The following is a 21723-nucleotide window of genomic DNA, read 5'->3' as shown; positions in this document are numbered from 1 at the left end:
AAAGAGCGATGGCCGCTCAGCGCACCTTCAAGAATCAAGACATGCGGGGTAGATGTAGAATTGTCCAAAGTGAAGGACCTCAACGGGAGCAACGTAGGAGGATCAAACTTAGATTTCATCAAGTTGAGTCTCGGATCATGGACATGCGTACATTCGTTTCAGCCTTGTAGCGAGCGCATGTAGACGTTATTAAGTCGATGAGTCCATTACCAGTCCCAACAGGGTAGGGAGATTATATCTTACGGACGTCGCACGAGTTACACACTTGGCCAGGATTGGGAATTGCCGGATCAACAACAAACCACCTCATTCCTCGCCGTTTCCTTCTCAGTTTGCTGCTTCGCCTACTACATTCCGACTTATCCGACAACATGGCGGCCTTGGGGCCGTTGGACATGACACTCAGACTACTGATTCTATTTCAGTACCCTGATGGGAAGCCACCCGGACGATACCACGGGCTCAGGGAATCAATCTATTCACAAGTGAACTTGGCATACATGTCAATAACCTGCTGGAGGAGTAGAGGGTGCCGGGGCTGTCGGGTGCAGCTGTCGACGGCGGCGAGGAGTACGCCTAGGCGAGTGACGATGAAATGCCATGGCAATAACATTCACAATTACCAGTTCACGCTTACATGACGCCAGGGTTATTGATTTGCCGTCCTCCCAGATACCCCAGCAAGTCCGAAGACATTATAGCACGGAGGCTCGACACCAAGGCCTTTGTCGACGCGGCTCTGGCTCAGCGGATTCTGAACGGGTCACATTCTGTCCCCAACGGCGGCTGGAGCACGCCCATCGCCTCCATTATCCGCGACGACTTCGTCCTGCAGGACGAGTAGGCGACCAACCACTTGACGCTGGAAGACGCCGCAAGTCATCGCACGAGTATGCCTCGCAACGACATGGCGTAGGCTCGTCACAGGGATGAAAAGAGTGCCGAATCGGGACCTTGTTCGAAACCTTTTCAATCTGCCCTTGACGGCTCCCCGCGGGTCATTCTCCAGTAGTACTGCAATTTCATATATATCACGCTATCGCATGTCGTGTGTTCGCACATCGGAGCGACAGGCGCCTTTGGCACATTCGTCTTTTAGTTCCGAGATCTCCGGTATGGCATTGCCATATTTGGAAATACCGCCGGCACTTTGAACTCGGTCGAGACGCACCTCTCGCCGAGGGTGATCGAAGACAGGCTCGAGGTTCCCAAGGACCGCCGCATCGACGTATCAGGCCAGTAAGTCATGATGTATTCCAAATGGCCTGCTAATTTACCGAGCCACCAGACTGAAAAAAGGAGCGCCAGAACCTCCGGGACAAAATCGTCAACGCTTTCGACGTGCTATACACTGAGAGACGGTCGCCCAGAATCCCGCCAACCCAAAACAGCACCCATCTCGCCGGCACAAACTTGGACCTGGGCTACGGAACCATACAGCTCAAGGAGACAACAGGCCCTGAGGACGCGGTGTCCACGGTCCTCGTCGGCAGCAACCGCAGCGGCATCATCATCGACTCCGACGTGCTCCTGCGGCACGTCTCGGTAGGCTACTGGGTCCTCTATCTCAGCTCCGCAGAGGTGCCTCGGGAAATTGGCGCCGCCCTCGCCGCCGAGTTCAAGTTTGGCAGCGACGGAAACGCCTCAGCCCTCAAGATCATCTGGGACCAGGCCAAGCCGGGTCTGCGCGAGGTCAAGGTCCTCTTCAACAAGGTAGAATAGCGCATGGCCAGGAACCAAGTATCCCACTACATGGCGCGATCGACGTGTAGACGCCAGAAACACCCGTCAAGCACCAATCATAAACCGCTGCCCCATCTCACGGCGCACATCGCCATTTCAATGTATGTCATCCGCGGCCGCCTCACAAGTCCGCTTCGACAAGACAATGACAGTTCAATAAAAACAAAAACAGCCCAATTCACCGGTTCGACCGCCCCTGATTGGCGGCGGTTCTAAAATCCCCCATTGGCCCATGTCCCTCGCACCATCTGGCCGAGAAGAAGAGCAGAACAAGACATGAAGGCCTCAAGCTTCACCCACACTAGACGATCAGCAGACCACACGGCGGTGGATCCCGCTGCGACGCTCGCCAGAACCCGACCATCCACCACGGGACGCGTCGTGGTGCCCGGGCAGGCGCCGGGCCTGGCATGTGTGGGATGGGGGAAAACCTGGATGCTGGGGTAATTTGCTTGCCACGACGACTGCCGACTGGCCATGTATAAGAGTTTTGTGATATAGGTGTCGGGTGATTTCCCTTGGTGGCAAAACATGTGCATTGCGCTACTCGGTACTACGCAGCGAGGTTGAGGAGGCTCAGGCTCGGTTTGGCCCAGTAGCCGTCTGTACTACTACCAGTTGACCATTTTCACCATGTTCCCAGGGCGGATAGCACGGCCTTGAGTGGCGGCGTGGGTGATTTGAAATAGAATACTGGTGCTTGTGACTTGGCTGCCCGGTCGCCCGCCTTCAATTCTGCAAGTTTGGATGCGGACATGGCGTGTATTCAAAGCCAACGCCAGTCACGGCGTCGCAAGGCAGTGCTTCTCTGTGAACGAGCGAGCACCGTGTTTCGCCTTGGCAGGCAGGGCATTTGCGTTGAAGGAACAGCCATTTCCAAACATGAGGGTATACTGCTTTCTTCGCCCGCAAGTGACGCAGTGCGTGACGCTACATCCCGATTGCCGAGCGCACACGTCGATCCGCAGCGCTTTCTCCACAAATGAAACAGGCCGCTACGAACTGCTCCGTTGCTACCTGGGTGTTCAACCAACATGTTGGAATGCGGCATCCAGTCACCGGCGGTCCTGAAGCGTGGCTGGAGTATTAGACTCGGTCGTTGCGCCACTGACGGGCGAGGACCGCCTCGGCCGCACTGAACCAACCGCTGGAGCATCTCCTCCGGGTACCTGGGAGGGAGCTTGTGCGAACGACGCCAGCCAGATGAATCCAGGAATGGAAGAGAGGGCAGTTGAAGCAGACGTAGACTGCTGTGTGGTTGTGATGGAAAATTCGTCTAAGCCGAGTCTGGGCCTGCATTTGCCGGGCAGCAGTCCCGCGTGGCAGTGGAGCCAAAGATTGATTCGTCTGTGCGGGAAAGGTGGCACAAATGATGAATAATTTCAAATAAAGACGGTTGAAGGACGGCCTGTTGACGGCAAAGACAGGTCGTTTTTTTTTTCATTTATCCTGGTCAATCAAGCCGCGTCAGGCGCTTTCCTGTCATGCAGTCAGCTTTAAAAGACGCCATCGCCCATCGCCATCTCATTCTGTAATGTACATAAGCTGATACTGACTGGCGTATTCCGTACGTACCCCAGATACATTCGTCTCCGTAAAGTCGTAAAGCCGGATGGTTTACACTAGGCGGGCACATGGTTCAAACCCATGCCGCGCTCCAAGTCTAAAAGATGCATTGGTTTGCGCTGGCTTGTGACTACGGGGCCACCCCGGACAGTTCGACCGGGATCCTTCAAGGTGTGCGAATGTGACGAATCACAAATGCACCACTTCCAGTTGCCTAACATGCCGCACTAATACCAAGCCTGGCAGGGCCAAGGGCAAGCAGACCAAGGTGAGCAAGGGGACTGGGCACCAGAGTTGTTTGCACTTGTTGCCACGACACGTCGTACATACATACAATGCAGCGTCTTCAAACGGCACAAGCAGAAATATCGGGAAACGTACCGATGACGTACCTGGGAAGACGATACAGACACAGTGCGTCAGATACATTCCGTTTCTTCAGTCCCTCCTCCAAAACGGAGAGCCAACATGAATCCACAGACGAAACACAGGACACTGCGCCTCACCGTGTCTGTGCAGGATTCTTGCCATATGAGCTTCTTTCTTCAACCTTGTAAAAACATGTGAGGCTGCTCCTTGGCCTAACCGACCCGTCGTCAGTAGATCAAAACCTGATGATAATCTGAAATTGTCAACATCCTTCCATTCTTGAAACTTTGATTTTTTTTTTGTCCACCTACAATAGAGGAAGTGAGCCGCACCATCTAAGGGTTGTCCGCGCCGGGGGGGTAGCAAGGGAAGACGGTGACCATTACAACACATCGACCTCTTGGTAAAACGCACGATGTGACGCCCACTCAACATATCCAAGGGCAATAGCGAAGCCGCAAACCGTTCGTGCGGACCACAGTAGCTACGTACCGCCAGAGAAAGGCCCTGGGGCCTGAGACCCTGTGGCCCTGGGCGGAGCGGGACGAGCGGCTCAAGCCTTGGTTCCCTTTTCCCGTCGTTAGTCAACCACGCATGAATGATGAGTTTATGAATGGAGCCAGGAGCAACTTCAGACTCCTCCTCCGCATTCATCCATTACCCACAAGCGCGCCAGCCGTCACGATGCTCGAGGGGACAACCTGTAACATGCCCATCGTGGACCTGCGTGGGGGACTTGGAGGCTAGACCAGACTTCGGCTCTTCATGGATGCTTCGAAATGCTCGAAAACGCAACCCTGACAGGCTGTTCCACTCGCATCTGGGCTGACCACCTCTCCTGTACGCTACACCTGAAAACGCCTCCTCCATCCGTCCTCCAGCAGCACCAAGGCTTCTTGTACGTGGACAATGACGGAGTGGCCAAGGTGCTACGAGGCATTTAAAAGCCATCCATCTCATACCGAGTACATGCCGGCGTTGGAGCATCCAACACGGCGCACACGCCAACCAATTCATTATGCAGACCAGCGCAGAACTTACTTGAATGAAATATTTCCCGACCCAAGCCAGGCGCACCGAGCAGGCATGGTGTAGTGGCCCATCGTTCGACAGTAGAACTAAGGCAGTCGCCCGAACAACCTTATTGCTGTGTCGTAGCATGTTGGTCTGTATTGTACTCCGTAGTTTAATGCAACGTCCGGCGCAGCAATAAGAGCGGGAGACCCGCTGCCGGGCCAGTAATATTACTACCACGAAAGCCGATCTACTCGGTAAATTGTCTCGGATCGCGGGGGCCCTGGGAATTGACGGTTCATTTATCTGCAATGGTACAGGCAAGCATTGGAAACCGCTTCTGATGTATCATTTTGACCGCTGCACGTTTGATATTCTATCACATGCAGCAAGAGGTTGTTGAGCCACTGATTGTCGGCAGAACGGCCATGGAGATGACGTGGCGAGCGCAAAAGTCGACCTTTATCTTGTTTTTGCTATTTCCGGCGCGACCATGAACGATAGGGGTCTTCCTTGAACCCCGAGGCTCTGGCATGACGTGGGCGCATTACCTGTGTTATGGTAGTCGCATTCGACCATGGCAAGAAGAAAAAAAATGCATGTCGGCCTGACAAAGGCGACGACCTCCGACAAGAGCGGATTGGTACAGTGAACATGGGGCACCGCAAAACAGTGCAAGTGTCCAGAAGAATACCAATATACTGCAATTGCAATGGAGGTGTCTGGAAGCAGTAGAGCCGAATGCGCGCCGTCCCTCACCTCCATGGTTAGAATGGGGAACCGTTCCCGAACCCAAGCCTAGTTGGGCCATTATGATAAGCTAGCATGCCGGTCTATGCCGAGAGAAGATGGGATCCAAGGAACCTGGATCCAAGAACCTTGGCATTAGAGATCGTGAGCCTGGCATCTGGCGGGCGGGCTGGGCGAGGCGGTGGCGCCCATGCCACCCAAGAGTTGGGGTGCGCACCGCTACCTTGGTAGTTGGCTCCCCAAGCTTTGCAAGTAGTAACTCCGTCCTTTGCAAGTTGCAAGAGGGCCCGAGCCAATGGAAAAGCCGTTAGGCTCTACAACGGCACTCCCTTAGTCAAGTGGCTAAGCCATAACTATTGTAAATCTCGCTTTGCCACTTGCACTTGTAGCAAACGCCCGAAGACTACCATCTCAATACCCGGCGTCCCACCCTCAGTGAGATCAAGGCAAAGGCGATGTCTTCTTGCATATAATCTCTTCGGAAATAAATTGAAAAGACGTGACGATACGGCGTTGTTCCTGCAGGCAGATGCAATATTAACCCTGTCCCGTCCAGAAGAAAGTCTCGGCCTAGGCAGTCCACAGTCGGTCTGCATCTATCGTCTCCCGCTATGTGTCGATTGAAGTGTGTGGTCTGCACTCGGTATGGGATCCAACAATCCGGCGACGCGGGACAAAAGTGATGCTGGGAATGCTGACAGAAATATCAATGAACGGTGTGCGCTATTGCCAATTGTGGCAGACGATGCGTCTGGAAAAGGCAGCAATCTCTCCAACTCAGCTCGCACTGTGGCAACCACCTCACTTTTCGAATAAGAAGGGGCATTGGCCGTACCGTATGGAGCACCGGGACTAATATTTTGCTGGGAGAAACGGTGGAAGCTGGAGAGTATAGATCCAATGCGGGAGTTGTGCATGTGCATGGGAGCTTCTCCATCTTCTTCATGCTGGCAGTCCCCAGCCAGGTGCTTTGTAAGGAGTGCTTGCGACCCGATATCCAACCAGTCCCAAGTCGAATGGGGACAGAGATGCACCTGATTCACCCCTTCGTCCTGTTCCTCATGACGAGCCCGGTGCAACTCTGAGCTACAAGTGCGAAGCGAAATAGCAAGGCGGAATGCAATCGAGATTGAATGAAGAGCCAGAGTTCCATGATGTGCCACGGGTCTGGCCGGACGGCACTCCGTATTGAAGCCGAGAACTTTCTGTGCCACTGCTGGTGCTGGTGCTGGTGCTGGTGCTGGTGCCTGTGCTTGTGCTTGTACGTCTGCTTAGAGCGAAGATGATGGAATGGATGTCATTTACCTCCGAGGGCATGTGAAGATGTTGAGATGGCTGGCATGCTTGCCATCAGATAAAGTTTCACCAGGTCAGGATGGGCATTTGAGCAGCTGAACAGTGGAAGTCGAAAACGCCTCCCTCAGGAATTGAGATAGTTTGGGGCGGCGTTGAGACGGTGTTGGGTCCGCACCCAAAGTTATTGGGCGATTGGCTCCTTCCCTTCCAGTGGTTGGTTATCGCTAACGCGGCAGGAACCATTCATGTTTCCACAAATAGCTGGGACGCAGCTAGGCACAGTGTACATGTACGTACATGCTATCGCACATCAGTGATTCAAGTACCGGGATCCGGGTCCCAGGGGAAAAAAAATTGGTCGAATAGAGTGACCAACGACTTGTACGGAGTATAAAACAATCAAATATGGCTCTGGGGTTTTATCCGGATTTTTCAAAAGCCCGGTCCTCGATTGAAGCGCTACAACCCAGGGACGGGAATCGATGAGGGCATCGTCTTTCCACCACTCCCTTCCTGGTCTGCCGATTTCAAGAAGGAGGCTCGCAGTCCAATGGTTGGCCAACGGCGCTGCTTATCACAGCTGCTCTTTCAGAGCACATGTCTGGTCAGATTTGCGGCATGGCGCTCGCCGCCCAACTCACCAAACCCGCCCATCCGTTAGACAAGCCGCCAGATTAGATTGACTTTGGGTTGGGCAGCTTTGGCAGTTTGGCGACTCCCCGCGGCCCATGGAGAAGCACTGCGGGTGGTGATACGGCAGCTTCGGCGCTGGCCAAAGTTTGTTGCGAGTCCCTATGTGCTCGCTGCCGATCAAACCACTTGTCGACTCCAACTCGGACTTGCAAGAATTCAGGCAAATCCCACCTTGCAAGTGAGATGCAGGTTGTGCGGCGGCGGCCAGCCACAGGTGAAGCCACCGAAGGGGCCTGCGATGTCGCACAAGAGGACCAATGGCGATGAGGCCGCTGATAAGCTCCTTGGCATGCGACGGACCGGCGAGTTTGGTGAGAACCGCCCAATCCCAAGACGCGTCGACACTCAACCCATTGTACGTATAATTACTTCGCACCCACGACATCACACAGCCCGAGCGACGGACCACCTGGCACAGTGAAATCAAGGCCAGGCGGCGGCTTGGGTGACTGACGGGGAGAGGAGGTCGAATTACCTGGATAGTTGGCTACTTTGCTCCGAGAAGTTGGAGGAAGTGCTTGAAGACTTGACCCATGCCATCCATGCCATCCATGCCGTCCATGCTGCTGCAGCTGCACCTTTCTGTGCTACTAAAGACCCCTTGTCAGCCGGCCCAAGCGGTACCAAGTCCCACGGACACCCACTTGTTATCGCGCGACGACGTTTCCACCAGATACGTGAATTGGGTGGATGAGGCATGCTGAGGAAACGACAAGGCCGGCGGACGCAGGGTAGGAGGCAAAGATCGAGAGTTGGTCTGCGAGCGGTGGCGCCATGGCTGAGGCTTGTACAGTTGTACGGAGTAATCTGCTCCCCAGGATGAGCTGAGCTGGGCACAAAGTTTAGTTGGCCGTAGTCCGTACTCGAGGAAGCAGCACTGTCGAGACTGCAATCATGGAGGGCCAGAGTCGATGGTTCGATCGTCTCCGTGCTCGGTACTCCGTCGTGCGCATGGCGCAGTGCAAGACAGACAGCCCGGCGACGTCGGCGCACAGTGCCATCAGCAGCTGCACGACCAGTGGTCTTGGCGTCGCACTACCGCGTTATCAGCGCCACGGACAAGCTGAGTGGCCGGGAGGGCTGGTATCTGCGCGTGTGGTGACGCATGTAGCCAGGGCGCTGCACCGTGCGATCTGGCCAGTGCTTACGGTCGTCTGCCGCCGCCATTGAACCTTGGGACCCGGAAGCCTTGGCCCGGTCCAACCCCGTCCGTCCCATGTCATGGTCGCCGACGAAGGAGAGTTTTGGGAGACCACGCCAAATATTAGCGAGTCCTTGGAAAAAAAAGAGGCCAGCCCAAGCCTCCAGCCCCTGTCGAGTTGCGTGCCAGAGGGCGGTACCTGCACTGTGCTGCAAGTGACGGCACTTGTACACCCGCCGTTGGCTGCTCACGTTCAGTCCATGTGCTCATCGTGTCTAATCGAGCTGCGCATAATAACGTTGTGGTCTCACCAGGTTGCTGCTCTGTATGGAGGAAACAAGTGAGTGACATTGGCACTTGGAGAGACGCCTGGGTACTTATCTAGGCACTCTGGCGCACATGGACAAGCAATACAATCAAGAGCCTACGTTGGCGCAAGTATCGGGTACCTCGACGCCTCTGTCCTCGATCGCTCCTGCCACCCAGTCTGATACCTTGCGCTTGCTAAACTTGCTGCTAGTACTCCGTAACTTGCGCACACCTGCAGCACCAAGACGTAGTAGTGGGGGTGGCCCTCTTTCCCTCCCCTCCCCTCCTCCCCCAGCCAGGTCAATCATTTCCTTCTTGACCAGCCCGCATCCACCACTTACCCATCGCAATCCAAGACAAGCCTCTGCTTCGTACCAAGTTGCTCGACTGTACGAGACTCTACTCCGTGCTTGCATCCCACTCATCTTCATCACTTTTTCTCTTAATACCTGTAACACCTCGCCGCCGCCGTCGCCGCCATTCACCACTCTCGTGGGCCTCGCAACCTCGCAACCTCTCTGGCACGCTTCTGCCTCACACCGCTCTGCTCCAAGCCGCCGCTGCGACCTCGCCCTGCCTTTGCTGTATGCCTTGATCGACTCGACCGACGACGCATCTCACGGCCATGCGGCGATAGGGTTCTGGTCGGCGCTCACACCCAGCCTCCTTGGGCCAGCTTGCCCACAAGCATGTCGAATCGAGCGACGACCATCTTGTAAATGGATTGCACGATGGACTCATCTCACAGACCACAACAACAATCATCACAACCCTCGCCGGAGCCGACTGCGCTGCAGCCTCTGCACACTCATCTCCCGCAGTCGACATCGTTGCCGCTTCGTACCGCCAGCAGCACGCCTGTATCCTCCCCCGGCCTCTTCAGCCCGTCTGCCTCGCGACACAACCTCGCAAACCTTCCCTACACTTCCGTCTCCGAATGTAATACGCCGGCGCCAATTGGAAGCAGCCCGTTTCTTCACCCGTTGCAGACTCATCGAGTTAGAGAGTAAGTCGACTACCGCCCACCATCGCCATCCTCCTCCTCCTCCTCCCACCCCCCTCTCCACGCCGCCGTCCGTGCCGTCTCCCAAAAACGAAATGTTTCAGCACAAGAGGATGCGGCAGATGTCGGCCATTCTCTTGCTCTTGTTACCTGCTCCCTCTTGCAAAACATTGCGTGAATGACCGTTTTTCTAACCCAACGCCACTCTTCACAGAACCCACAAAGCCCTGATCGACTCTGATAACATCACCGGCCGCAAGTCCATCAACCAGTATGAGGTCATTGAGGAGATTGGTCGTGGAATGCACGGCAAGGTCAAGCTTGCTCGAAACCTTGAAACTTCTGATAATGTCGCCATCAAAATCATTCCTCGATTCTCAAAGAAACGACGACTGGGTAAAGTGATGGCCCTGTCGCCACAAGACAAGACCAAAAAGGAGATTGCCATTCTCAAGAAAATCCGTCATCCCAACGTCGTCGCCTTGCTCGAAGTCATCGACGACCCTGAACTAAAGAAGATCTACATGGTACTCGAGCATGTTGAACTCGGTGAGATTGTCTGGCGAAAGAAGGGTTTACCGCACATCTGCCAGTATGAGCGACGCAGAGTCGAACGAGAAATGGGCGGCCCTGCGCCCTCCGCCGAGGAGGAGCGATACAATCAACATCTCGAACGCCGACAAGCCATCAAAGAATTAAAGCGGGCCAAGATGGCCCAGACCTTCGCCGGTCCCTCTGACTACTGGAGCGTCGAGCATGGTGCAGCCGACGAGGGGAGCAGTGTAGGGCACTGGTCTCGCATTTCCTCCCACGAAGACTTTGCCCTCACTGACGGGCCCTCATCGCCCTCGGGCTCGCGGCGCTCCTCTGCGGCCCCCTCGAGGTCAATGTCAATTGCCTCAACCGGATTGATGCCTTCTGAACTCGCCGAGGACATTTCGTGGGTGGACGACATGGAGACACCCGGCCCTCTTCACTCAGCTCCGGGCTCTACTACGGCTCTCGACGGCACCATGCATGGAGCGTACACCGAGGATGCTCCTCGAAGGCAATTCCGAGAGCGATCTCCCAGCATGGCCGATTCCATCATTTCTCACATGTCTTCTGTTGACTATAACCCCTACGCACACGATCCCTTTGGCGAGGACTATTCCTTTGTCCCCTGCTTCACGTTTGATCAGGCTAGGTCTACATTCCGTGATACAGTTCTGGGTTTGGAGTACCTCCACTACCAGGGCGTCGTTCATCGAGACATCAAACCAGCCAACCTCCTTTGGACCAAGGACCACCGCGTCAAGATTTCCGACTTTGGTGTTTCCTACTTTGGGCGGCCCATCCGCGACGGTGAACCCGACGATACCGTATCCGAGTCTGAAGCTAAGGACTTTGACGACGACCTGGAACTGGCCAAGACTGTCGGCACTCCCGCCTTCTTCGCCCCTGAGCTCTGCTATACGGACGTTGACAGTAAACATCAGCCCAAAGTCTCGGAGCAAATCGATGTATGGTCACTTGGTGTGACGTTGTACTGTCTCATCTTCGCTCGTATTCCGTTCCTGGCTGAGGATGAATTTCAAATGTTCCGAAAGATTGCAACTGAAGACGTGCACATCCCCCGTCGCCGCTTAAAGCCCGTTGATCCTTCAACCTCTCCGGCAGAGCACTCTCTTTATAAAAGACAGAATGCACATCCATACCGGGATGATAATGATCTAGAGTATGAGGACGTGGACAATCTTTTGTACGACCTCCTTCGCCAGATGCTGACCAAGAATCCGGAGAAGCGAATTCGTCTCCGGGATATCAAGCGACACCCTTGGGTTGTCCATGGCATCAACAACGTCGTGGGCTGGCTCGATGACACTGATCCAGCACGTCCTTCACAGGGCAGGAAGATCCAAGTCGACGAGAAAGAAATGTCATACGCGGTCGTTCCCCTCACCTTTTTGGAACGAGCCCGATCAGTCGTGAAGAAGGCGGTGGGCAGGGTCATGCATCCGCTTGTGGAACGCAGCGACAGCAAATCACGAAGACGAGCCACCAGCAGCGTAGCAAGCTCCGCTGGCGACAGCATATTTAAAAATGGGGGTGCGAACCTGCATCCCGGTTTTGAACGGCGACCAAGTCTTCGTGGCGAGGACTACTTTGGCAGCGTTGCCAAAGACGTGCTTGCAGGATCCAGCCAGCCGGCCATCACGGCTCCCTCGACTGCTACTGTTCAGACCGATGGTGCGTATGACCCCCTTGCCACAGTTTTGCAGCCAGTCGAAGGTGCCAAGGATCACCGCCACCATCAGCTATGGACCGCTCCTGGAAACAATGATGCCAGCAACGGCAGCTCTGACTTCGCCTCCGCAACCGCGTGCTCTCGACGATTTCAGCGCCATGCTGGCCACCGCAAAATGGCGCCGCAATTTCTGCAGCTTGCCCCAGCTCTTCCTGAAACACAGTCCACCCCCGTCACGCCCCATGTAGAAGTGCATCCACAGCTCCCCCGGGATGGCAGTCGGAGGTCCCGTGCTCTTGAATCCCAAAGCGAAGACAACTCCCGATCTGCGTCGATTGAGCGGGGCGTCTTTATGAGTGCAGATAAGCGTACCAACGGGTCTTGTTCTGTTTCGACAGCCACAGCATCTGGAACCATGCATCGCCATCCCGGTCCCATTAGATCTCTGGACTTGGGAAGAGGAAGTAGAGGAGGATACAATACCCCTTCCCCGCTGTCTTCGTCACCACAAGCAAGTTCTGCTACGTACCAACACGGGCAGCCTCGCTCCGATCCAAATCTCCAAAACCGATTTGGATTTGGCGTCAATGCTCAGCAAACTGCTGCAGCACAAGGCCACGGGGCCAAGGCCTCAGTTTCCCTGGTAGACCAGAGCGGCTTTATATCTATGAGCCCTGAAACAATCCAAGCGGCTGTCGAGCCTCTCTGCCAGTCTCAAATATTGTCTCCCCGAAAGGTCGAGCCCGCCAATGTCCCCTGTCCGCCGTCACCAGGTTCGCAAGATTGGACGCAGCATCCGGCAGCGCCGCCGAGAGATGACACCATGACCACAACCAAGTCATCTAGCCTGGAATCAATGGATGGCATGGGAACGCCTCTCACGAGTCCGAGCGAGACGACTAGCCCTTTACATACGGACCCCCCCAAGAGCGCCTCCGGACGCCTTCTAGTGTTCCAATCGGATCCGTCACTCCCCGCTCTGCTAAGCGGTGCCAGTTCCGTTTCTGCCGATATGGAAGCTGAACACTTGGCTAGGTCCGGTAGTGGTGGACAAACATGCCGATATGAAGGATCCTCCGAGGCGATCACGCCACCTGCACTTGTGAAGGAACCAGCCAGTGGATTTCCCATGACTTCAATGTTTAAGCATTCCCAAAGCTTGGGTGGCGACTCCTCGCTACACCTGCAGCTTGAACATGACAGAACACATACTACTGAGGACATGGACTCTCGGACACCTCGTGTCGACGAGGACGACGATAGTGATGAAGGGATTTTCCTCATGACCAAGTCTAAGAAGAAAGCATCGCCAACCAGTGCGTCACACTCGTCTCGTCCGTTTGAGGCTAAAAGACGCGACACTGGTGCGAGCACGGCTAGCGACGAGACAGCCAAGAAGGTGTCCGTCTATGACGAAGATTCCATGCGTCTCCGGGACTCATGAAACTGGCACTTGTCCTTATATTTTGCACCCACGCAAGTCCAAGTAACGGATGGGTTGGTGCACGATTTCGTTAGACGAAAGATGGTTACCTGGATGCTTCCTTGCTTTGCAAAGAGTCAGGAAGTCTGATATACCCGAATATTAGACCGCGATACCACGCTTGGTTTTTCCCCCTTTTAATGGAACTGGATGCAAGACGCAACCAGTGATAGATGGGCCTTGCGGCCTTTCAAACTTCTTTCTTGTTACTCAAGTTATTCAAACCAATATTTCTCTCTTCCAGCGTTGTACGCATCAACGACATGATTCAAGACGGAGATGGAATCGATGCCTCTTCCTAGCAGGCATAATGATCAATGAATGGCGCAACTGTACTGACTGACGACCTAACGACATGACGTACCTTGCGCAGAAGAGGCATGGCACTGGATGAAGCCATGTTTTGAAATATGCAGGCATATTTTGGAGACGATTGGAACGAGATGGCCCAAATCTGCCACGAGCAACTGGACTCGGACTGCATTAGGCGACACGGCGCGTTTGGCCCTTGAATTTTCTTTCTTACCTCGTCTGTTTTGCTCTTTTTTCATCTTTCTGTCTACTTTCCGCCGGGACTATGCAGCCCGGCGTGACACATTAGAATGGATCTAGGGTGGTATTTGTCTCTGAGCAGACGGGCTAATGAGCGTCTGGATCCCGTCAGGAGGTTTGTTTTATTTCTCGTCTTCTTTTGACTTGTTTTTGGAACTGTCCGTGGGTGGCCGGAGTAGGGATGGTCCTCGGGGGGGTATTTTGTTCAGCAGGGTTTGAATATTGCATGGTACCGGCAGCATTGCATATATAGATACATCTGGGAGGTTAGCTGTCGAATGAGCCAGCCGTCGGCAGGCATGAAATCAGTATCTGTTTTTTTCTTCTTTATTTGGAGAGGCTTGGCCTGTGTATTGACGTAGTGTACATAATGGAGAATGTCACAATGTATATGGACGGCAAAGAATGTGTATCAATGTGTTGTTGTGCATAATCTTGCTGGCCCTTGATTTCTATCATGTGCTTTTCTCTCTAGAGTCCGCGTGCGAGGGCGGACTGTCTTGTAGATTGGGTTATTTCCCTCGACGCGCCCGCCAAGTCAAAATATCGGTCTATCTATCACAAGCCTACTTAAGTATGCAGCGCATGCATTTCCAACACAAACACGATGCCACTCTCCCGAGGCTCCGCGGGCACGCAGGCACCGCCAAACAAAACACGTCTATTGGACCGTACGCCATCAAAATGCAAACCAGGCCGCCAAAACGGCGCAGACGGCGATAAAGGCCGCCAGGACACCAAAGCCCGCGGCGCCGGAGACACGCCTCTCCTCGGCAAGACCCGCAATCTGGACCAGGCTCTCGTCCAGCGTCTGGGCCATCTTGTCCCGGCCAAACAGCTCCCTGACGCGGCGGCGGCCGGCGTCCCCCATGGCGGCGAGCTGGTCGTCGGGCAGCGCGAGGCAGCGCGCCATGGCGTTGGTCCAGGCAGGCGCGTCGGCCGGGTCGCGCAGCCAGCCTGTTTCCCGGTCGGCAACGGTCTCGACGGGCCCGCCCGTGTTGGCGGCCAGCACGGGGACGCGCGCGAGCATGGCCTCGAGGGGCACGATGCCAAAGTGCTCGTTTGCCGGGGTGTACACGAGCAGGCGGGCGGCGCGGAGGAGCGCCGCCTTGAGCGCGCCGGGGACGCTGAGGAGGAAGAGCACCTGGGCGTCTGGGGGCGCGGCGGCCGAGCCGAGCTCCGCGGGCGTGAGGGTGTGGTGCGCGAGCGAGAGGGACGTCGCGAGCGCCTGGAGCTCGGCGTGGTAGAGGACGTTTTCGGACACACGGGCGTCGTAGCCGCCTTTTTTTTTTTGCGAGGTTAGCATTCCGGCTTTGGCGCGGGGGAGGGTAGGAGGGCTTTACCGGCGAGCACGAGGCGCGCGCCGCGTCGCTGCTCCTCGGGGATCTGGGCAAACGCCCTGATTGCCAGTCCAATGTCCTTCTTGCGCTCGAAGCGGTTGATGCTCAGGATCAGCTTCTTGCCCGCGGCCAGCTTGGCCTCGTCTGGCGCCGTCTCGTGCGTGGTGTGGGTGTCGACGCAGGGGTAGACGACGTTGATCGGCACCTTGTTCTGCAGGGCGGGCCAGGTGTTACCCACGATGCCGCGGGTGAATTTGGAGTTGACGGCCACGGCGTGGGCGAAGCCCATACTCCATTCTTCTAGGCGGTCAAAGGGCACGCGGTAAAGGCGCTTCACGAGGGATTGGCGGCCCTGGGCGAGCAGCAGGTCCGGGAAGTGGCAGTAGAAGAGGACGGGCACGTCGGGGGCGAGGAACCGCATGAGAGGGAGGCCGGCGGAGAGCTGGTCGACGATGAAGGCGCGTGGACTGAGGGCCGCGAGCTCGCCCGTCAGGTGAATGGTTAGGAGGAGGTGGATATGGCGGAGGATGGCGCACAGGATCGTCAGGCGCGAGAAGATGGAGGGCGGGACGATGGAGTTGCCGCGGACGCGGACGTCGAGGGTTCCTTGGGGAGGAATTTTTTTTAGCAGGAGACAGACTTCAAGGGTCAAGAAGGGGGGAGGAGGGTTACCATCGCGACACTCGTCGAAGCAATGTGTCGGATCGCAGTGGTTGGTGAAGATGACGACTTTATGGCCGCGGGTTTGCAGGCCCACGGCTGCGTCGACGACGAGGCGTTCTGCGCCGCCGATGCCGAGGTCGGGGTGGAAGAAGACAATTGTGCTGCCGACGGCGTCGGTGCCTAGGGTAGGCGGATTGGGCGTGCTTGCGTCCATGACGGCGGCGATGGGAGCGTCATGGACGTTGGAGAGGTGGTTGGATGTGAAGGCTTCATGTGGTTGAGGACAGCTTTGAGCTGGTGGGGTGAAGCAGATTGAGTGACAGGCTGCAGGGGTAGCTCTGCTTCGGGAAAGTGGAGCAGGTTCTGGACGTCAAGGCAAAAAGGGGCTTAATTATGAACGCCTGATACCGTGGTAATTAGCATGAATTTATTTTAGGCACCAGCGTAGGCGAGGTGGTGTAAGAGCCGCATCGACGTAATGGCCAGCTGCTCGCGCACCATGTACCTGCCGCCGCGCCGCGCCAAGCGTGCGACCAGACATTATTTATGTATTGTATGTGGCCCGGGGCGATTATTCTATCGCCCGACGGACTCCCGTTTGGGCAAGTACACGGCACCTCGGCCCCCTCTCGGGTAGACCTAAGGCCAAGCACTACCAGACAGCACACGAATCAATCACCAAGTCGACACCAGCCAGGCACAGCCTCCCATACTCTGCCCTATCCCCAACCCGCGGGGAATTCACCATGAAAACGCCGGCAGTCCTGCGCGGCGCAGCACTGCCGGCCTGACATGTGGACGGATCCACCCCCGTCCCCGTCCCCCCGTGTCTGACGCCGGAGCGGGTCCGTCGCAATCACAAGCCGAGGCTCCCAGCTCAACGCCAAAAACCCATCCTATATCTCAACTCGCATCCCACTCTCCCTGTCCCCCCCATCTCTACCCAATCCTCACCAGCGTCATCCCGCCTCCAACAATGTCCCTCTTCACCGTGCCCATCCCCCCCTGCGGCGCCCACCCAGGCGGCTCCATCACCGCCACCCAGCCGCAGCCCCAAGTCTACCTGCTCACCTTCGTCTCCCCCCCGGACAACCGCCTCACGACCGCGTTCTGCCGCGCCCTCCTCCAGGCCCTCGACATCCTCGAGTTCGGCGGCTACACCCCCGGTGTCGTCGTCACCACCAGCGGCATCCCCAAGTTCTACTCCAACGGCCTGGACCTCGAGCACGCCATCAACACCGACGGCTTCTGGCAGCTCTTCTTCGACCTGTGGACGCGCCTCCTAACGCAAGTCGTTCCCCCCCTTTCTACCTCTTGACATTTCACTAACCAAACTGTAAAAAAAAACAGGTACCCGATGCCCACGGTCGCCCTCCTCAACGGACACACCTTCGCCGGCGGCCTGATGCTCGCGCAAGCCCACGACTACCGCCTGGCCCCAGACCCCAAGGGCTTCCTCTGCCTGAACGAGGTTCTCTTCGGGGCGCCGCTCAAGCCCCCCATGGCCGCCATCTTCCGGCACCGCCTGGCGCCGCAGGCCTACCGCACCGTGGCCCTCGAGGGCCGCCGCTTCACGGGCCAGCAGGCCGTCGAGTACGGGCTCGCCGACGCCACGGCCGCCTCGCTCGACGACGCCCTGCGCTTCATCGCCGAGCGCCAGCTGACGGAGAAGGCGAAAGCCGGCGTCTACGGCGTCATCAAGACGGAGCTGCACAAGGACCTGCTCAAGGAGCTGCGCAAGGAGGGCGTCGACAGGGAGGAGGCCCGCTTCAACGAGGACCAGAGGCTCGACGGCGAGCGGAAGGAGTTTGGAAAGGTGTGGTTTGAGCAGTGGAACAAGGAGAACAAATCTAAGCTGTGAAGGGGAAAATAGAGGGAAACAAGGAATAGAAATTTGACCATCATGACACACGGCTACATGTATGGCGTGTATTTCAATAAATGGGATATCAGCCGCCTGGGTGACAGGCGTTGGTTGCCTGCCGTGTTACGTTAGAATCATGGTCCGACGTGACTGCTGACCGCTGCAAAACCACGCTTCACGGCAGGTCCCCGCTGCTTACGAGCTACATATAAACATGGAACGTTTTATATGACACTAGACAAGAAATAGACAAAGGATATATATGTGGGTATCATCTAGCCAGCTCTATCCAACCACCTCTTTATCCTGTGCATTTAGGCTTCCATCGGCCGTGGCTCCTCGACACTCAATCCCTCGTCCTCCGCTGCCTTCTGGGCCGTCCTCTTCTGAGCATTGCCATCTCGTTCGGCCAGCATGTCCTTCTCCGCCTGTATCGCCTTGTTCCGCCGCTGCTCAATATCCTCGCGCCGCACAACTCGTCGCAGTGCTTCGCCAGCTTGAATCAAGCCGTCAATGCTAATCGCGTGTTCCGTCATGTGGTGGTTGATGTATGTGTAGACTCCTGCCGGCGTGTCGCATTGCAAAAGATTCTGCTCATTCAGCTTCAGCAACGCCAGCGCAATCTGGAAGAGAAACGTGCTCCCGTCATTAGTACACAGCACCACATCCCACACCCGGAAAAGGGCCTCGGCGCAAAGACAGTCAGTAAATACCGACAGGAACCACTGGAATGTCAACGCCTCAAGCTCGATCGAAAGCGAGTCGAGATGCGCTGACAGTTTGGGAAGCACCGTCGACACAAATTGCCGCAGCACTTGCTGGTCGGCCCGCGACGCCATGAGCGATTGGTCGTAGTAGCCGTGGGGTAGAATGCTTTCAATAATTGATGCCAGAATCCAAAACGCTTCTTCTGCCGACGGCATGATGAGGAGAAGATTCGCCGCAATCAAGTTCATGCCCTGGCAGTATCCAACATCCTTGTTCCGGCGCGAGTACGCAAGGAGCAGTTCGTTCAGCTTCTGTACTCCTGGGCCCTTTCGAAAAAAAATGTTGTCTGTCAGCGTTCGGTGAATATCCATTTGAATCTGGCTGACCACTGCCGCGTCATCATCCTCGCCGTTTTGTGCGACAAGGTCCTCGTAGTATCCGGGAACGCGCAGTCCATTTGCGCCAGAACATTCAGACCAGACCTTGGCGCGAAATGCAACGGGTATGCCGCCAAGCACCAGTGACTTGAATTCGTTCCACTTGGCCCGGCCCACCTTGCCCTTGTTCCCAAGGCCCGAGATGCCAATGATTTCACCGTCTGCCACCCGAGTCTCGGGAAGAATCACTGCAGGTGTCTCGAAACGAGCCTCAGCGACCGCTGCAGCGGCTGCCACGGCAGCCTGGCCTTCACGTCGGCGCTCGGCTCTCACCTTGCGGAGAAAATCGTTCCATTTCACCGTCTTGTCGCGCTGCAATGCGTCGTGAACATCGCTAAGCTGTTCCAGTAGTAGCTTCACCGGCTCCGTGTCTTCCGTGACAACCGCAGTGACGTTTGCGTCCCTCTCTGCGGGCTGTGTGGTTTCATTGTCAACTGCAGTTGTCGTGCTTGGCTGCGGAAGAACCAAACCAGCGGTTGTGGGCATAATACTCGGTCCCTTGAACGGTTCCGGCTCGTGAATTTCGGGAGTCAAGACACCAGTGCCCTCCAATACCTCCAGTGCAGACGCACTAACACTTGGTGTATGGCTCAACAGCTCAGTAGGAAAAGTAGCAATCTTCAGATAATCCTGCCATCGCTTCGGCTTGCTGTCATCTTCGATTCGTTCCTCGTGGCTGCTGGGGCTGCCAGGTCTGCCACCACTTGAGACGCTCCATTTAGGGCTTGGAAGCCCTTCAACAAGATTTGGAGATATGCCGGTGCGGCCGTTGGTGAGCATCTCAGTCCGGCCGCCTTTGATCTGATCTGCCATATGTGCCGCTTCCCGCTGTCTCCTCTTCCGGCGCTGATCGTAGATGAACCCAAATCTATCCGTTAGAAACTCGCCTTGGGCATTGTTCTGATAGATATGGGATAAAGTGGGAGGTTGCGATTCGGGTGGCAAAATAGCATCCATCTCAACAGGGCCGCAACTTTCCTGGCGTGCATTGATGGCATCCGGTGGGCTGCTCGCCATATTCCTCCACATGTCTTGTGCTTGTGGTTTTGTGCTAGTCAAGGGTTGTGGTGTCTGAGAAGTCCGCCGCATGGCCATCAAGGCCTTGGGGTTTCCAGCCATGGACGCAACCCGCGCAGACTGGGCTGTCCGAATACTGGCAGTTGATCCTGCTCTGGAGGCGTCGCGAACAGATGCACTCACAGCTCTGCCTCTGACTTCGGCATCTCGCGGGGTCGCGGTGCCTCCAGCTACGAGCCGCAAGGCGAGGCTTGCCAGAGAAACCGACGACTTCCGCTCAGAGGCTGCTGTGGAATGGACACTAGAAGCGCGGCTTGAACTGGTCGGGTTTGTGGTTGTGTTGGGTTCCGGCGGAGGAGTGAATAGATCGTCCTGGATTGTCGGTCGCCTGTCCATGCTTGACTGTGAGCGCACTATAGTAGCCGGGTTGGCGTCCTCGCCATTGACACTGACACTGCTCGCACGGGTTCCTCGTTTTGCAGTTCCGCCTCCCCAGAGGTATTCCTTCCATCCACGAATGGTTCCCTTGCTATTGCCGCCTGCGCGAACTGTAGCGTCTCTTCGCTCCGTTTCTCCGTATACATGCGCTGTCATGGTATCTTGCATCGCATCGCTCATGAGATCCGTCAGCCCATTCTCCCCATCGCTATGTCTGCGTTCATTGGATCGCATCTCAGCCTCGACCGTCTTGAGCCGGTTCTCCAGGTCCATGTTTGACAGACCACATTCCCTAACAATTTTCCTGAGCGCTCGCTCCCGCTCATCGGCTCGTCGACGAAGCGCAGCAATTTGAACATCCCTCTGCGCCAAGTCTTCGGCAATTTGACGAACGAGCGGGACCGCTCCATGCCGGGAAATCAGCCGCTCGATGTGACTATCATCAGCCCGGTGTAACGCGCCCGGGATCGATTGTCGCAGTGGAGCATCCTCAAACAAGGCATCGCGAGACGCGTTCTTGCCTGTCAGACTGTCGACTATGGAGAGACCTCTGTTGCTGAGGTTCCTCATACGGCTATTCTCTGAATCCTGAGTGGCCGTTTTGAGGCGCTCCTCTTTGTTGTGGAAAAGGTTCGCATCAGTAGGGTCGGGGCTGAAACTAGGAAAGCTCGTCAAAGACTTGTCGCTCGCAGCGATACTGCTTGCTGAGCCATTTGGCTGACTGAGGAGCCGGCGACTGCGACCAGCACGCAGCGTGGTGCTCCGGTTACTTCTAGTACTTCGGATGGAACGCGTAGATGCTACGCTGTGCTGCGAGAATGAACGCTCAAGATGACATGACGACGTGGGTTCTGCCGTCGTGTCCATCGCTCAAGGGGAGCTTTGTGGTGCGGTAGTGGTATCGACAATGCACAAAAGTGTGGTGGTTGTTCAAAGCAGATGTGGCTATGTCCCTCCCCGACAGAGGTGCATGTCGAGAGGGCAGAGGACTGTCCTCGGTACTGGTTTGTTCGTTTGAGTCGTTGTTTTTCTTATGCGAGCTTTATTGTTGAGGACCGCGTTGTGTGCCAGGTGTGGTGGTCGAAGCGAGAACGACTGGCTGAGAGGCTG

General features: G+C 56.0%; 5 protein-coding genes across 5 annotated transcripts; 3 read left to right on the top strand and 2 right to left on the bottom strand.

Moving 5' to 3' along the window:
- Positions 1-637: 637 nt before the first annotated feature.
- Positions 638-1722, top strand: G6M90_00g032050 (uncharacterized protein; the record flags this gene model as incomplete). The annotated part of the gene is made up of 4 exons (XM_066130097.1): positions 638-840; positions 917-956; positions 1100-1228; positions 1300-1722. The coding sequence occupies 4 exons, from the start codon at positions 638-640 to the stop codon at positions 1720-1722; spliced, it is 795 nt and encodes a 264-aa protein (XP_065986285.1).
- Positions 1723-9612: 7890 nt separating this feature from the next.
- Positions 9613-13555, top strand: Camkk1 (Calcium/calmodulin-dependent protein kinase kinase 1; the record flags this gene model as incomplete). Its single annotated transcript, XM_014687653.1, has 2 exons — positions 9613-9887; positions 10099-13555. The coding sequence occupies 2 exons, from the start codon at positions 9613-9615 to the stop codon at positions 13553-13555; spliced, it is 3732 nt and encodes a 1243-aa protein (XP_014543139.1).
- Positions 13556-14825: 1270 nt separating this feature from the next.
- Positions 14826-16363, bottom strand: alg-2 (Alpha-1,3/1,6-mannosyltransferase alg-2; the record flags this gene model as incomplete). The annotated part of the gene is made up of 2 exons (XM_014687652.1): positions 14826-15427; positions 15490-16363. The coding sequence occupies 2 exons, from the start codon at positions 16361-16363 to the stop codon at positions 14826-14828; spliced, it is 1476 nt and encodes a 491-aa protein (XP_014543138.1).
- A 762-nt stretch (positions 16364-17125) lies between these two features.
- On the top strand, positions 17126-18010 carry ECI3 (Enoyl-CoA delta isomerase 3; the record flags this gene model as incomplete). Its single annotated transcript, XM_066130096.1, has 2 exons — positions 17126-17436; positions 17500-18010. The coding sequence occupies 2 exons, from the start codon at positions 17126-17128 to the stop codon at positions 18008-18010; spliced, it is 822 nt and encodes a 273-aa protein (XP_065986333.1).
- A 317-nt stretch (positions 18011-18327) lies between these two features.
- Positions 18328-21480, bottom strand: G6M90_00g032010 (uncharacterized protein; the record flags this gene model as incomplete). The annotated part of the gene is made up of 1 exon (XM_014687650.1): positions 18328-21480. The coding sequence occupies one exon, from the start codon at positions 21478-21480 to the stop codon at positions 18328-18330; it is 3153 nt and encodes a 1050-aa protein (XP_014543136.1).
- Positions 21481-21723: the final 243 nt, after the last annotated feature.

The sequence above is a fragment of the Metarhizium brunneum genome, chromosome 2, assembly GCF_013426205.1.
Source record: "Metarhizium brunneum chromosome 2, complete sequence".
Lineage (NCBI taxonomy): Eukaryota > Fungi > Ascomycota > Sordariomycetes > Hypocreales > Clavicipitaceae > Metarhizium > Metarhizium brunneum.
The sequence above is the reverse complement of the archived record's forward strand: the minus strand, read 5'-3'. Positions and strand labels throughout refer to the sequence as shown.